The sequence below is a fragment of the Drosophila grimshawi genome, unplaced genomic scaffold (genome assembly GCF_018153295.1).
Source record: "Drosophila grimshawi isolate 15287-2541.00 unplaced genomic scaffold, ASM1815329v1 contig_1377, whole genome shotgun sequence".
NCBI classification, from domain to species: Eukaryota; Metazoa; Arthropoda; class Insecta; order Diptera; family Drosophilidae; genus Drosophila; species Drosophila grimshawi.
Window position 1 is genome coordinate 6,012,015 of NW_025062900.1, and position 18,262 is coordinate 6,030,276.

Sequence of the window (18,262 nt, forward strand, 5' to 3'; positions counted from 1 at the left end):
TCTAATTAGAGCACAAAATGCATTTTTATTATAGTTTAAAAATAACAATTCAATTTACAGAAAAACAATACATTTATCACAATTTCAAATTCCTTAAATACTTTTCTCTGTTTATGGAATCACTCTCGAATTTCCCCTACTCCGTTTGCTGTTTCTTACACTACCACTCTCTCTTTCTCTCTCTATCTCTCTATATATCTATATCATTATCTGTATCTATATCTATATCTATTTCTAACTCGCTCTCTCTATCAAAAGACTGAGTTCCTCATAAGAATAAGTTTAATAGTAGAAGCTCAGAGAACTTGGGTTCGTTTCTTAATTTAATTTATACAAATACAAAAGTTTGTTAAAATTACTAAATTAAAAAAACTATCTGTCTTTTCCTCTTGTTCTTATAAAAATACATTTTTTGAAGAGCTATTAAATATGAACTAGAAATTATTTACCGTGTAACCAAAGTGAATGAGTGCAAGTATTCATTTAATATTGAACAACTGCGCGATGGCATTTAAACAGCTTCTGTCTGTTATTTTTTCTGAATTGTGGCACACGCAATGTGGCATCAACTTTCTAAACTTGCCTCTCGGCTAATTGTGCACCAAATGAAGCTATAAGCCAGGCTCTACCTATCTCCCTCTCTTTTCCATTTCCTCCCCCTCTCTGTTTGTCGTCCTTTACTTCCGTCGCAGAATTTAAGCGGATTTAGCGCCTGTTGACGCCTCTCAAATTTCCCAAAAGCCGCTTGCAACACACACTCACTTCTCCGACCGCACACGAGGTTGCTCATTAAGTATCCACCTACCAAAAAAAGATACTATTCGTATCCTTGCATCATCATCATCCAGCCAAGCAGAAGGGTAAATCCTCAGAAACCCTAAACGTGCCCAAGAAATGGGGCGTTCCACAGACCTCACAATGAGTGCAGTTCACTTCAGTTCGGCTAGTATTCGTATATATAGATGAATATATATATCTATGTGGTGTGTGCATTTGTTTCACAGGATCTTTTGATCCTCTTTGTAGTGCTCATGTGTGAAAATTAATGTCAAATGTGTGAGGATTAACACTTTTTGCTCAGATAATAGAGAACATTAGATTTGTGGATAAAATTCATTAAAAACAATTGCAGTAAGATTCGAAACTTACCTTCAAATGAAAGAGAATCGGTTTTGGTAAAAGGATCACTTGTAAAAAACCAAGGAATATAATCAAAAGATTTACAATTGAAGTTGTGACAACCATTTAAGAAAAATATTTATTCTTTTTGAGCTATTTTGATGGCTATAGCTGTAAGAAGACTTTTGAACTCATGTAATACAATTTCTTTTTGTAGGCTGTTAGAAACTAGTGGGAATAAATGAGTTAAGAATACTAAAAGTAATTTTGATTCAGCTTTTAATATATTTTTGATATTTTTATACATTTTTCCTTTCCCTTTTACGTAGTTTCCAGTAGTAAATATTTATTCTGAATTGCTTATATTATTATTTAATCATTATAAGTAAAAAGCATTGCGTTTTAATGCACAAATAAACCAATAAATAATAAGTTAAAGATGCGAATGTAATATTTCTTAGCTACAATCCTCACTCTATAACTGTCACAAAATGCCACCAATGAAAACCAACGTGTTTAAAACTATATATACCCTATAAGAAGAGGAAGAAGACAAGACACACAAGAGGAGTTCTAATTATGATTGATGTGGCAAACAAAACTACAAACCCAACCATATTTTGGCCATAACTTCAAAAGTGCTCATTAAAACCGCATCAAATGCGAACAATGCCAAATAAAAAGGAGTCTCAAGGAAGTTTTCTTGAGTACTCAAATGCAAATCAAATATGAAATTATTTTAATATTTCTGTTGGCACAACACAACAAATTTCAATACAATGTAAAGGGGCACAGTGCAGAGCTGGGCCGAGGGGAGAGGGGCACCACACAGAGCGTGGAAAATGATCTATGGCCGTGTCGCACAAGGACAACAATAACCGAAACCGAGACGAAGGATAAAAACAAGGTCTGATCTTTGTTTGGGCAGATGCTGCAGCATCCATGCGAGTGTCCTTTTTGAGAGCTGCCGCTGCAATTTGAATTCAATTTAGAGCAGAGTTTCTTGACTTGTGCCCCTCTGACAGGAGACAGGAGACGGGAGACAAGCAACAGAAAAGGAGGCATTTTGGTTTTGTTTTGGGCAAATGCATATGACAAAAGGACATGTGCAACATTCTCAGTCAGAGTTCTCTTCTTTTTTTTTATTTTTATGAACGGCAGCCATTTTGCGAGAGTCTCCATTAATCAATAAGGCTGCACGTGTCCCTGCTCATCCGAGGCGCTAAGAAGTCAATTTATAAATGTTCATAACACAGCTCCTTTCAAGACTAATCCAGAAAAAGTGCCCGGCTGCAATTAGCTGCGGCCTCTATTATGTTGTGCAATGAATGAAAGTGAGATTGCGGCAAGTGCTGCGTTTACTTTCGATCCCTTCGATCCCTAAGATCCTTTTCATTGTTTGCCATTTGTAATTGCACTGCCCACTTTTACACAAACCTTCCGTTGAGCCGCTGTTCTCGACACCTGTGCCACAGGACACACAGCAGGCCCAACTCCTGGTAATTGCAGTTTCGTGCCTCTGTGCAACGGGGCGTGTCACGCCCCCCGACTGTGTGGTGGGTGTTGCGCCTTTAGCGGCTTAACAGTTTTTGGGTACTAGCAAAAAAAAAAAGAAAAATATAAAAATTAAATAAAAAACTTAAACGTTGCCGCCTGACTTCAAACAGCGACTTAGGCTGATCTTCTAATAGACACCTTTGGGCAAAACCGCATTCATTCAGTCGGCCGAGTCTTTGATATGCCCCAGGAAGCAAGTAGCCACAATTCGTGGAAGTTGTGACTACAAACACACCGACAAGACCAGAATGCGGATTAGCTTTTAATTTGAATTTGAATATCGATAAGTACTTGGAATGTTTTTTTTGTTTACTTTAAAGTAATATTTTATACTAAATTCAATATTTGACTTACCTTTAAATATACTTTTAACGAGGATCCGACTCTTTTATTTTGAGTTCAACTTTGATTAACTGCACACAATCATAAACACTGAAAATGAACAGAAAAACAGCAAAATATATAATTTAAAATACTATAAATATATTAATGTTTATATAAGATTAAATATGAATAACATGACTACAGTAAATGTATGTTGAAACAGAAAATACATGTCAAAATTTTGCATTAAAAATAGTAAATAACTTATTGAAAACTATTCTTTTTTTTCTTTTTTTCTTCTGCATATTTTTCTATATAAAGTTACGATGTTGATTGAGGACATCCTTGCACATGTCCTGGCCTTAAACACAACTTCTTTTACTCCTTAACAATTTCGCAGCTGTTAAAAAAGACCCAACAAAAATCAGATTTGCAATATGAAACCGCATCTGTAATTGGCCCCTCATCCAGCTCAACAGCTGCGCAGACCCTGACTCTATATACATCCATATTACATATATATATATATGGATATGAATATGTAAATTTAGAGCTAAGGTGCATCAAATGGGCGTGGTCCCTGACGGTTATTAAACGCTTAAGCGCAACGCAGGCGACTCAATAACAAGCTCCAAAGAGTGAAGAGTGGGAAAAAAAAGAGGAGAATTTTTTATATTTCTTTTTTATTCCTTTTTTTAGTTATTGCGTGTGAGTGTGTGTGTGTGTGTGTGTGTTTTTTTAAGACGTTGCGCAAACGCCCATTGCAATGACATAAATTTGAAAATGCAACATAAATAAATAAATAAATACAAGCGCGCATTTTGAAGAGAGGCCTTCAAGTAATTTAACGAAATTACGCTTCGTTTAAGTTGTGATTTATGTGGCATAGAAACCAAAACCAAAACCAAAACCGAAACCGAAACCCTTCAGACTGCCACACACACACACACATACACACACTCAGACACAGGATCAGAGATTGTATATTTGCCTCGTATTGTTAATGAGTCGAATTACAAACACACTCACACACACACAGACTAAGAGGGGCAAAAAGGGGGAATGCTGACTGCTGAGTGGCCGCCGAAAGGTGTGACAATTGTTCAACACACACACACACACACTAATGGAGAGTGTGTGTATGAAAGAGAGAGTGAGAAAGAGACAGTGATAAAGAGTCAGGCGCATGACTCTGGCAAGTTGGCAAAGATTTATGCGACTGCCAAAGGTATTCCCAGAAAATGCAGACACAATTCCTTGTGGTCGCTCTCCTGATCCTGGCCAGCCAGCAGTGGCACAGGCAACAGGCAGAGGGGGGGTGTTCGCCCTTTTGTCTATCTACAACTGCTGAGTCTCTATTTGAGGCTTTTTGCATAGCACAGAATACAAAGGTTTTAACGGAATTGCTACCGGTTGCTGCTCTTGCAGCGATCCATAAAAAAAAATAACAAAAAAAAAGAAAACAGACAAGCCGAATATAAAATACCCTTGCACAACTTGTATTTAAATTTCTTTAATAAATGATATAAATAAGTTTTTTATTATATATTTTTGGATTTGGGGTAACTTCAAATATTATACAAATAGTTTGAACACAAATAACATAAATAAATAAATAAAGCTAGCTACTATGATAGCTATATGATATAGTGATCCGATCACGTCGATTCTAATATCTGTACGAAGTGCAGCAAAAAATACGATCACATTCAAAGCATCATCAAGCTATGCTCACAACTGATGAACTAACTTCTACTTTATCTACATCAACTCATCTTAAGAAGCTGATCAAACATATTTTATTGATGCACACATATTTTCCTCGATGTTCTGCAAGCCTTCCAACATTATTCAAATACCCTTCGCAAGGGCAGACGTGAAAAGAAAGGGTATCAAACCTAAATCGGCATCGGTAGCCGTCAATTCCCTGGAGCAAAAGGCGGCTTTGCAATTTATCAAAGTGGCGGCGGTTTTTGAAATATGTAAAGAAGAAGAAGATGCACTGCATCCGAGTCCGACTCCAAACTCGAGTCCGAGTGCGAGTCCAAACACAGATTCCCCCGGGGCATTAGCGGGCCGGCATTCTCGGCCACAGAAACGCAATGAGTTTCATTAATAAATTCCAACAAAATGTTTCCAACTGACGAGAAAACACCCAAAAATGGAAGCGGTGAAAAAGAAAATCCAAAAGAAAATTTCAGTTTTTTTTTAGGGGCGTGCAAAGAAAATGTACAATAAATAATGGAAAATATTTGGTAAATATTTGCAGGACTATGAAAAGATTTTGAAAAGGTCAAAGAGCACTGGACACACAGGACACATTTGTGTGGCATGTGTGAAAGGCGCAGCTCATAATAAAAGATGAAAAATGATTTGCCACAAATTTGAGCAGACAATGAGGCACCAGCAATGAGCGGAGAATATTTGAGTAAAAAAATTAAAGTTTATTTTTCTTACAAAATATTCTCAAAACAGTTTTATTCATATTTTAAAAACAATATTCTTGGCTTATGTCATAAAAAAATATACAAATTTATAGCACTTTAAGAAATGTTAATTGAATTCTAAAAATAATTTATATTCATTTCCGGCTCGAGCTAATCGCAGCAGTGCAGCAGATTGAGGCAAGTGGCAAAGTGGCAAAGTGCTGCCGGATGAACACGTGCTACCCAAGAGCTAGATGTGATTTTAGAGAAACTCAAGTATTTCACTGATAAAGCCAAGAAAATCAATCGGAAACTGTAATTGTAAAGCGGAAATGAAAATATGGAGAAAAGAGCTTAAGAAGATATTCCTCCTGAAGATATTCCTAATTGTTACTGGAGGGTTTATGAATAACCATTAGCTCAAATCCAAGGAAAACAGATCATCAATCAGAAATAACTTCAACGTAGGTGGCCTCAGAAGAAGCAGAGTCGAGTTTTAGTTGAAATAGATTGAAATTGAAATTGATGCCAGAATGACCAAAAGATGTCGCATTGTTTTTACATACACTCATTGAAGCAGGACGAATTCAAGTCCTGGCGGCACTGCAACAAAGTGAAAGTGTTCGATTTCGCCAAGAGAGAGAGAGAAGAAAGAGAAGAAAACAACCAAAAGCGAGCAGCTCGTTAAAATATTAATGAGCAATTGAGCGTTGCCGACAAAGGCGGCAAGGAGGAGAAAAAAACCACTTGAGGGATTTTACAACAAGGAGAAAGTCACTGCGACAGTTTACAACACTAATTAACAAGCGAAATTTAAGTTTTTTTGTTGGGTTTGTTGTTGTTTATATTTACAAGTGCGCCAAGTGGCACTTTTGAATATATCGAGTCGAGGATCGAGCAAGCAAACCAAAATAAATTAGGCGGCTGCTTTTGTTTTCACAACTTGTGTTTTTTTTGCAGTTGTTGTTCGATGGTTGACATTTTGGTGACATACGCGACTGCCACCGCTGTGAAAGAGGCACACACACACATATATAGTCAAGCCAACAAATCTGTGGCGCATCCTGGGCTGAAAAGGAAGCTGCTAAAGCGCGAAACAACAGAGTTGGTAGGTGGAAGGGGAGCTGAACACACACGATACGATGCTTTGCCATTTGACAATTGGTTTGGTGCCTTGGTGAAAGTGTCACATTGACAGCCGCCTGACATGCCCACTTTACAACACTGCTGCCTCTTCGCTGCTCTACCCCCTCCTCAACTCCACAAGTGTCACCTAAACAGAGGGCAGTCCTTATAGTATTCATAGTCTATCTGAACATTTGCAGTTGAATGATCTATATAGAATTTAACAGAAGTGAAGCGGAGCATTTGGGTTGCTTATATTGAAGATGGAGGATCTGTGTTGAGAGAAAGTTGGAAAGTATTTTATTTTATTATATATTATTAAAAACAACTTCAATTGAACTATATTTATATCTTTTTTGGCTCAAATTATGCCACAGAATACTTTGCTATTGTAATTTATTTTCTGCTTAAAATAATGCTGTTTATCTTAATATATACATTATAATGTGAAAGTGTAAAATTCTTTAAGGAGGAGCCATAGACTTGTATATATATGTCTCAATTGCTCGATCAATGTAAAAAATAATAAATTATATATTAAATTAAAAATTGTATTAACAAATTTTACATTATTCATACATATATTTTCAGCCCAAGTGGAATTTCATATATTCTATATATACTAGATATTATCTGGTATATGAACTGCCATTATTTCATTTAATAGAATACCTAGGACGATTTACACCATAACTGATCAATAATTGTTTTCTGTACTGATTCTAATATAATAAATAAATAAAATAAAATAAATACTGGTTCTGCATTTAAATACAAAACATCATTAAAATTATCCAGCAGAATAAGTAATAAGAAATAATTTTGATCAGTTATTGACTGATATACAATTTTGTTCATACTTTCCTCACATTCCATGCCAAATAGTTTTTTATGATTTTTCCCAGAGATGGCAGTGGCAACCCTCGTTTTCGAGTACCGAATGTTAAATCTCTCGTGAGTATTTTGTTAGCGCATAAAAGTGTCAAATTACAAAAATCACACGACAAAAAGGAGGCAAGCAAAACAAGACAAGGTCTAGGTTCAAGAGGCAGGGAGGGGGCAGGGAAGCCAAGCGGGATTAGTGAGCATGTTAGATGGAGACTGTTGCCACAGCTTGGCCTGCTAATTGGCTGCCTCCAGACAGCAACTAATGAACTCTGACAAACTGATGCAGTGGCAAATTGTCAACTGTAAAAATCATTTTTTTGTTTTTTGACTGCATTTTCTTTAGATCGATGCGGATATTTTTGTGCGGCACCTCAAGTTGGGGGGTTAATTGGCAATGACAAAGGTCTCGACTTGTTCTTTCGACATGCATTTTACTTGCCAATTTGCTGACATTGTTTTAATTACTACAACAACAACTACAACATGAAAAAGGAAAATGAAAATAAGCGTTGCGTAATTATACAAAATGACAGAGTTTGCAAGTGCAGAGAGTTAGGAAAGAGGCGGGGAGTGGGGAAGGGGGGAAGGGGAGTTACCCTATCTGTATTTGCATGTGAGACACATGTCCGGTTCAGTTATGTTTTTTTTGTGTTTCCTTTTAATTTTTGGTGGTTGCTTTTGTCAGCCATATTTGGAGCGAGGCACACTCCACACTCAGGCATTATTTGTTGTGCAATAAGTGAAAACCAAAAAAAAAAATAACAAAAAACACAGCAATCGCAATGCTAATGTGCCGCAATCAGCATTTAAACGCTAAACTTGTAATTAGAGGTGAAGTTACAAGTGTTACACATATAGTATATATCTATATATATATATATATATATGTATACACAATATACACACATAAAAAAGAAACCAGAAAGAGGATATTCAAATTCAAACGTGCAAACGGCAAAGTGAAACGAGAAATTTCCATCGAAATTGCAAATGGTTGGATTTTTTTTTGTTTTTTTCAATGTTTTCGTGTGCAGAGTGTAATCAAGTTTATAACATGTAATGCACAAATTCAAATGCATATTTCAATGATAGGCACGTATTCCAAACTATTTCCGACTACCTGAATGCAACATTACATTTATAATAAAAATAACAGCTTGAAAACTTATCCAAGATTGACTGACTAATTCCACTTAAAACAAGATACGGCTTCAAATATAACACATGAATTTGGAGTCAACAAAAAAAATATATATTTATTATAATTTCGAAGAACTGGTTATGCAAAATCGGGTCACTCTCGAGAAAGTTATAACTTCCGAAGGTTTTTCACTTGTACCCAAAAAAGCACATTTCGAGACTCTAATTTTAATATGAATTCCGTATTATTTTAGAGGTCAAAAAGTAATTTTCTTTGAAAAAAGTTGCAATTTGTACAAACTGATGACAATGGAAATTTAGACCAAAATATTTTGTTTTTTTTTTGGCATAGTATTCTTATAGGAATTTAGAAAGATAAGGTCAAACCATAATAATACAAAAAATCACAAAATGTGAAAACTATTTCAAATTGGAGTCTAGATGCAAATTTTTTGGAATTTCAAACGAAGATCGACCTTTACAAATTTGCTAAATTACTTTCGAAACCATTTTCAAACTATATTTTAATAATTTAATATAATATTCTTTTATATAATTTTCATTTTCTGTTTTATTTAAATTAATATCAAAATAAATACTTTAAATGTTGTTTTGCAGCATTTTTAATACATTTTTGAGTACACAGAAAAATTAATTAAATTCTTAGCTCAAAAGGCACGTAAAAATGTTGAATCATTAAATTTGAATGTTTAACTTGTGAACATGTGTTTTCTGAACTTTAGTCCCTGTTAAGTGTGTCTGTGTGTGTGTGTGTGTGTGTACGTGAGAGCCTCAAATAACGGGAACACGTAGACGGAGAGGTGTGAATTAAAATTGATAAAAAAAATATATATTACATAAGTTGTTTAAAAAAACGCCACTAAAAACAAAACGCTTGCAACAAGTGGCAGCTTTCAACCTTGAAAAAAAGGTCCTCGAGCAGGAGACAAAAAAGGCAACAAGCGGCAAGGGGAATTGCAACTGTTGCTAATTAACAGACGGGCGGACAGTCAGAAGTGGGGAGTGGGGGACAAAGTCATCAAAAAAATAAAAGCGAGTAGAAAAAACAAGACGGGAATAAATCAACAAAAATATGCAGCAGCAAAAAGAACTCAAACTGAAAAGTCACTCAAACGTTGGCATAGCGGAACGTGTTGGAATCAAAGTGAAACGAAAGGCCCAACAAAAACAAGAACAACAACAATAACGGACAGCAGCCAGCAGCCAGCAGCAGCAGCAGCAGCGACAACAGCCCGGGCAGAGAGATAACAAGAGACGACAACGGCGAAAAGTTGTCTAAAAAGCAACAGCAACAATAACAACAACAACAACAAAGGGCAACATGAAAAACCGCAAGCAAAACGTTTGCACATCATAAATGGCCCAATGCGCAATGTGCTAGAGCGAGAGCGAGCGCAAAAGCGCCGACATTTTTAATTGTAAATGAGTTATGACGACTACGACAACGACGACGTCGCGTCGTGTCTCTCTCTCTGCTGCTCATCGCTGCGGCGGCGGCGGCGGCCGCTGCTCTGAGTGGCCGTCAACACTCCCACTCCCACTCAGTACGAGAAGGCAGGCAGGCAGGCAAGCAGGGCAGAAGCGCATGCGTGCGAGTGCAATGACAGTCGCATGTCTGCTTAATGGCTGTCACGCTCTTGCGCACACGCACACACAACCCCAGCTATGTAACTCTCTCTGTTTGTGCTTCCAGCTGAATTCGCTGCAAGTGCTGCGCAACTGCTCATGCTTGTGTGTCGGCCAATGTCAAGTTGCTAACGCTGGCTCGCTTGCACTTGATTGCGTTCAAATTGGGAAAACTGGTTTCCCGCTGCCATTCGTTGCTGCTGCCGTCGCTGCCAGTCTCTTTGCGTGTGTGTGTGTGTGTGTCGTCTAAGCCAGAAGACGTTCGTTCGTTCGTTCCCTCAACGATATTTCCAACACACAGAGAATTCAGTTCGTCGTCGCCTGTCTTGCGTTGCGCACACACTCAATTCGCGTTGCGCTCAAATGCATTTTTTCGCGTCAACTTAACAATTACCGTTCGACTGTTTCTCTCTCCGCCTGTGTGTGTGTGTGTGTGTGTGTGTGTGCGTGTATATATATATATATATATATATATATATATGTATATTTATATGTGTGCATTTACAGTTAAATCAAAAATGCAGCAGCAGCACAATTTCTAAGTGCTCCTAAAGAAGTGCTAACAATTAAAACACAAAAAACAAAACAAAAAAAAGATACAATTTTGAAAAACTCTCTTTTGCTCTGACAAGTAGAAAAGAAAAAGTAAAGAAGATATACTCAAAATGCTGGTCGGTTCGCATCCGTATTTATGCAATGGCGTCTCAGCCGTTGCGCCACCCAACAACAACAGCAACGCTGCAGCAACAGCAGCAGCAGCAGCAGGAGCAGCAGCAACAGCACAAACAACAACCACAACACAAACAACAACAGCCAATAGCAAAAGTGCCGCCGGCTCCGCAACGGATTTCTCCATAGCGGCAATCATGGCACGCGAGGATGCCTCCAGTCGCGAGTCCTCCATTCGCAGCGCAAGTGAGTACAAATCACCAAGAAGCAGAAGAAGAAGAGAGGAAAGTAGTGTGCAGAAAAGGGGAGTGCGGGTTGTAGGGGGTATTTCACTTGACAGATTTAAAAAACAGTTAAAGCTCTCGAAGCCAAACACTTTGTTGCCGCATATTAAAAAGTTCTGCGAACTTAAATGAATTCCATTAATCTTAATATTTATTCAAACACCAATCAATTTACTAGCTAAAAAAAAAGCTTGAAAAACTCCAATATATTAGCTTTTGTGCATGAACTTAGAAGTTTTCATCTTAAATTTATATACTTGCGTATTAAAAACTTTAATTTTCACTCAGTTTACACTTTACGCATCAAAAATTCTACTTCAGCCTCAGCTTAATAATTATTAATTAATTAAAAGCAATTTCATTGATTTTTTTTAAACAAATTTCGATTACGAATGATTGAATATTCACTTAAAACAGTTGCTATGCATTTAAAGCTTCTTTATTTATAGTTATACAGATTTAAAACTGCATTCATTGTAGATATATAAAAAAGACTTCAACTTGACAAAACCAGTTTCAAATAAAAATCCCAAGAATTTATCTTACTTAAGTTAAGTAAAGTATTTTTAGAGTACTCTAAGCTTTCTAAATTCAATAAAGTTCTTATGCATTTTCTCTTTAAATAAAGCATTAATTGAATTAGGAAACTTTCACTTAATAATGTCTCATTTTGCCAAAGTTTTATGCAATATGTTGATACTTAGTTAAAGCTTAAATCTAAATTGATTAGCTTTTAGTTAATAGTTAGTTAATAGTTAGACAAAAAAGTGCTAGTTATTTACTAAAAACAGTAACTGGTTTCCTCAAGCAGAAATCAATTTGACATTCGAATCAATTAGGCCAACAAATAATGGCCAAAGTTGAAATGTGCTTTTAAAATGTGCATTGAAGTGCAGTTTAATGGGTCATTTAGATTAAAAGCCGTCGGCTTTAAAGATTTGCAAGTGTTCGAGTATTAATTAACTGTGAAGTAATTACACTCTTAACTGTGAATTTGTAATCGCTTTTAACTTCCACAAACACAGTCTAATTGTTGGACAATTTGCGCAAACTTGTTGAAAATAATCATTAAAAAAAAAAAACAGTACAAAATAAAAACAAGATTTTATTAATTGTTATTGACAATTAAAAGTCAAGCGAAAAAAAAGAAAACTTGTTTCTAGAGCAGCAGCCGACGGCAAATGCAATTAAAGTGTCCAGTGAGAGGGGAGAGGAGGGGAAGCGGTGCTAATCATCAGTCAGAGATCGTCAAAAGGCAGTTAAAACACTTTGTACTAGATTTCGGCTTTCAAAATAAATTATTTTAAATCTGAATATTAATTTTTTATTATTGGCTTCAAGCAAAAAACACACAAAAGACAACAAATTTATGTTAATTGGCTTGGCAAAAAAAAAAAACAACACAGAAAAAAATCAGAGATTGTTATTAATTTTTACGAGGAGCAAAAATTAGCGACGGCAAAGCAGAACATTTTTTTTTATTATTATTATTAAACTTTTATGCATAAATGAATAAAGCAAAAGCAACAATAATCAAACTCAATACAAAAATATTATTTGTGTTTGCTGAGTTTGCATTTTGACACCCAACAAAACAGCTGGAGAAGAGCTAGGGAGGAGGATGGGGCGGGTGGGGAGGGGAGGGGGTAGCTCTTTTAATAAAGACATGAGCTTATGCATTTTAAGCAGGCAAATGAACTATAAACAAATTCAATTATTGTTATTTGTGTTTTATACTTTTTACCTTGAGACGCAAAAAATTGCAACTGCTGCAAGAAAAATAAATAAATACGCAACAACAAAAAAAAAAGGAAAAAAAAAATGCAGCCCAATTTTTGTTAACTTGTTTGTCGAAGCGGAAATCGTTGACGACGAACTGTCTGCAGCAATCAAAGAGGGAGACAGCAACCGGGAGAGACAGAGAGAGAGAGAGGGAGAGTGAAGCTAATTGAAAGTCAGCAGCAACATTGTTGCTAGCCAGCAGTAGCAACAACAGCAGCAGCAACAACTGCAATTAGCAACATGTTGCCTCCAATTCAATTTGCGGCAAATGTGATTTTAATCGTCAAACATTTCTTTGCCTTTTCTTTCATTTCCCAGGTCCCATTTCGATTGAGGATGAGGTCGATGTGGATGTTGTCGACTGCAGCGATGCTGAGGAGCCGCCAACGAAGGCGCGTCGCTTGAACCACCACCACCATCATCATCATCATCATCATCACAGTCACAGCAACAACAACAATAATAACAATAATATCAGCAACCATAACAACAACAACAACAATAACAATCACAGTGTGTCACACATCAAGAGTCGCAATAATAATAACAATAATAATAATAATAATGAATCACAGCTGAACACAAGTTCAACTAGCAGCCAAGGACGCTGCTCGACGCCGCCACAATCGCCCGGAACGGAGGACAGTGAGGAGCGTTTGACACCCGAACCGGTGCAGAAGGCACCCAAAATTGTCGGCTCGTGTAATTGTGATGATCTGAAGCCGGTGCAATGCCATTTGGAGACCAAAGAGCTGTGGGATCGCTTTCACGAACTGGGCACCGAAATGATCATCACCAAAACGGGAAGGTAAGCAACAAAAGCAACAAAAAATATATATATATATATCTATAGAAAAACCCCTCTAAAAAAGAGTACAGTACTTGAATTAATCATTGGCTTTCCAGTTAACTAAACATACAAATGGTTAAGCGCTGTTCAGTTGACAGATGAAAGTTAGCTCAGCTTGTAATTGATTTCCTTTTGCAATTGAATTAGATGGATGAATTAGTTGAGTGAAAGGCTGCTTTTAAATGCAACATTTTGTGGCAGCTCGTGCATTTTTTTTAATCGACTCTTAAATCGATTATCAATCTTTATTGGAGACAACAAATTAAAAGCTACATTTAAGATACCAGAAAGCCTAATAACAATATTATATTATTATTGTTTTAGATTCATTGGCAATCTATGAAGAACGAAAATTAATTTTTTTTAATGAAAATTAACATTTTTAACAACATTTTCCATTTTGAAAATAATGTACAAAATATATTTTAATAGCATCAATATTCAAAATGCAAAAAACAAAATATATTAATCTGTGTGCACAAAAAAAGGGATAATAACTAATAATTATAATACATAGCAATTTCAAGCATATTATTAAAATTTTCCTACATTATTTTGACATTTTTCAAGTTTTAACTAAACTTTCAAATACATTTGCAATACTATAATCAAAAACATTTCAAAAAACAAACATTTTTCCGTAGTTTATTTTTTTGTCAATTTCCACAACATTTCTACAAAATGTATAAAATGCTAATGATCTTAGCAGATGTTTCAAGCAAACAAAATCTTATTTTCCTCACACCTTTCGATGCATTTCCTCAAGACTCGACTTCCTTCCACTTTTGGAAAACTCGCAACTAGCATGCCAAATTTTTGCAATGTCAACACAAATTTCATGCAGTTCTCAAACACAAAAGTCTGACAAAAAAACGAGGAAGATGAAGAAGAAGTTGGCCATTTAGCCATGTGCGGTCTAAGGATTTCAGGTTCGATCTACCTGTGCTCTAGCTGCGCCACACAATCAACCACACACAATACACACACAAGTTGTGTGTATTTTCTCTAGGTGTATACACTTTTTTTCTTTTCTTTTTTTTTTGGGCGTAGCTGTTGTCAGCAGGCGCAAGAAATCAGGACAAGTCGTACAATAACCACGGGTTGTCCACACCTAAATATATGTATATTGCTCCCAAACTGTGACTGTGACCACACAGAGTGAACTAGTTAAAGGGCCCAGGAGAGAGACACACACACGCAGCTCTCCTCTCCTCTCTCTCTCTGTTTTAATGATATTGTAAAAATCACACCTTAGCAATACATATATATATATATATGTATACACTTGTATATATCGCTCCCAGACAGCCAGTCTGTCCGTTGACAATCAGGGCGGTCCCCTGGTCCCCTGGTCCCTTCTATCGACCCGACCAGGTTATGTCACACGCAGGCTTAGGGCGCATTAAAACCACAGGATGCCGATGCCACAGCGCTAAAGAGTTTTGTGCCCCGCTTTTGTCTGCACTTGTCATAGCACAGGGACAAAAATAATAAGAAAAGTAGAAATCTAATAATAATAATAGTAATATTCTCCATTTGTGAGGGTTATAAATTAACGCATTACTAGCTGTATCTTTTTTTTTTCTTTCTTTGCGACTTTAATTAATAAATATTTTCAAGCATTCCTTTAACAAAACTCGGTGTTTTTTTTTTTTCTCATTTTAGACGCATGTTCCCCACGGTGCGCGTTTCGTTCTCGGGTCCGTTGCGTCAGATTCAGCCGGCGGATCGTTATGCGGTGCTGCTGGACATAATACCGATGGACTCGAAACGCTATCGTTATGCATATCATCGGTCCGCGTGGCTGGTGGCTGGCAAGGCGGATCCAGCGCCTCCGGCTCGCCTCTACTCCCATCCCGACAGCCCCTTCAGCTGCGAGGCGCTGCGCAAACAAGTTATCTCCTTCGAGAAGGTCAAGCTGACTAATAACGAAATGGATAAGAACGGACAGGTGAGTTGCAAAGTTGCAAGCTGAGAAAGGGCAGACAACACATCTCTCCCTCTCTCTCTCTCTCTCTCTGTCTCTCTCCCGCACTGTGGCATTTGAGATTGTAGGCGCGATAGACGAGTGTTAAATGATTGATAATTGTGCGAGAATCGCGAAAGGTTTGCTTAGCAACAGGAGCCCTACAATAAAAGCAAAAAAAACATAAAATTTTTACAAACTTTGATGAATCATCGGCTAAAGATTCTCTATGTATTTTAATAAAAAATATTTTGTTGAGAATAATTTAATTCAATTGAGAATAATTCTAAATTGCGGGAATTTACGCTTCAGTTTTCTATGCCTTAAAATTTGATTTTTAATATATTTCTAAAAACATTTGAATCCATTTATCGTCAAAGAAAAATATGTTAGGACATTTTTGTAACTTTGCTGATTGTTTATTATTTTGTAGCAAAAAGTAATCTATTTTGAATAGTTTATAAAATAATAAATAGATTATAAAAATCAATACATTTTTTAGGGACCTTGCCACATATGTTGTACACATCTAGAATACCCCAACTCTTTCCACACATTCAACTAACATCGCAATTCTCTTTCCTCTTCCTCCCTCTCTCTCTCTCTCTCTCTCTCCGTCCACACCAGATTGTGCTCAATTCGATGCATCGCTATCAGCCAAGGATTCATTTGGTGCGCTTATCGCATGGCCAGAGCATACCGAGCACGCCCAAGGAGCTGCAGGAGCTCGATCACAAGACCTATGTGTTCCCCGAGACGGTGTTCACGGCGGTGACTGCATATCAGAATCAGCTGATAACCAAATTGAAAATCGATTCGAATCCGTTTGCCAAAGGATTTCGCGACTCCTCGCGCCTCACTGACTTTGATCGGGATCCGATGGAGGCGCTGCTGTTGGAACAACAGCTGAGATCTCCGTTGCGTCTGTTCCCGGATCCGTTGATGCAACAGTTTGCGGCACAGCAGGGCGCCGCCGATCCCGCCTCGATGGCGCTCTTCGAGAAGGCGCGCCAACATCTGCAAATGTTTGGCGGCAACTCGCCGTACGCGCAACTAATGATGCCCCAAATGTATCAGGCTGCCGCCCAAGCACCCCATCCACCCCCCGGCCTGGGCGCCTTTCACATGTTCCAGCAGCAATGGCCGCAGCTAACCGCCGGCTTTCTGGCCAGCGCCAATCAGCAGGCGGCAGCCGCCCAAGCTGCCGCTCAGGCGCAAGCGCAAGCTCAGGCAGCTGCGGCTGCTGCGGCTGCAGCAATGGCCGCCAATCGGACACCGCCGCCGCCGCCCACCGCCTCGACGCCGTCGTCGACGACCTCGTCGTCGGGATCACCCTCGCCCGATATGCGACCCCGTCAATATCAGCGCTTCAGCCCGTATCAGCTGCAGGCGCAGTCAGCGCCGCCTTCGCAGCAGCAGCAACAGCAGCAGTCGATTCAGTCCGCAGCGGGTTCGCCCTCAGCGCACGCCTCGCGCAGCCCCGCCCACTAAAGCTGAATGCCGACTCCCCCCAAAACACACACAAAAACAGTATTAATCCAAAAAAAAAAACATATGAAGAAAAAAAGTAAGGCTCGTTTTCTCAATGTCAAAACTCTAAAAAAAAATATTTCCCAAAATTTAAACTCAATTTTGCTTTTGAGAATATTGCCAAAAATTTGAGACTTCAATTTGTCATTGCTAGAAATACTTGCTGCTTGCTTCAAAATATCAAAAGAAAAAAACATTTTATTTATTTCTACTTTTCGTAAATAATTTATTGTTTTTAAATTGCATTTTTCTTCGATTTGTTTAGAAATCCATTGAGAAAACGGGCATAAATGTTGTAAATTATTTGTTATATTTCACACTCTCCTTCTCTCTTCAACTCTATCACTCTCCCTCTCTAACTCGCTCTCTTTTGCATTTTTGTTGTAAAAATTATGAAAATTCTCCAACACATGTACAGTCCCAAAACAAATTTAGCAAATTTTCTGTATATTAGTTAACAAATTGTATTGTAAAAAGTGTTTAAATGTTGTTCGAAAACTCATCTCAGTGTAAAGTTAAAAAACAAACAAACAAACAAAATTTTCAAAAATCAAAAAAAAAAAAAAAAATTATAAAAAATGCTTCATCTTTGTGGACACTAAATGTGAGTTATGCTTAACATAAACATTAAAATAAAAATTATATATTCCTAGTATTAACATAAATTCATAGACGCTTCAGTTAGTTTTATTTATATTATATGAGAATTATAATTTAAGTTTAAGCAACAAAAACAAAAAAGGATAATAATAATATATGTTTCATCAGTGTGAGCAAACAAAAAACAAAACAAAAAATATTTAAAGAAAATTTATTGAAGAAAACAACAACAAAAAACACAACAAAAAAATATAAACACAATAAAAATTTTAAAATGTGAACCAAATCAAAAACGTGGTTTATTTTATGAAAAATATTACTCGGTGTTGAATGACAGATAAAGATTTAATATGGT

General features: G+C 37.1%; 1 protein-coding gene across 1 annotated transcript; it reads left to right on the forward strand.

Moving 5' to 3' along the window:
- Positions 1-10,834: 10,834 nt before the first annotated feature.
- Positions 10,835-17,864, forward strand: LOC6562649 (T-box protein H15). The gene is made up of 4 exons (XM_032736124.1): positions 10,835-11,141; positions 13,280-13,769; positions 15,477-15,762; positions 16,405-17,864. The coding sequence occupies exons 1-4, from the start codon at positions 10,892-10,894 to the stop codon at positions 17,266-17,268; spliced, it is 1,890 nt and encodes a 629-aa protein (XP_032592015.1). The 5' UTR covers positions 10,835-10,891; the 3' UTR covers positions 17,269-17,864.
- Positions 17,865-18,262: the final 398 nt, after the last annotated feature.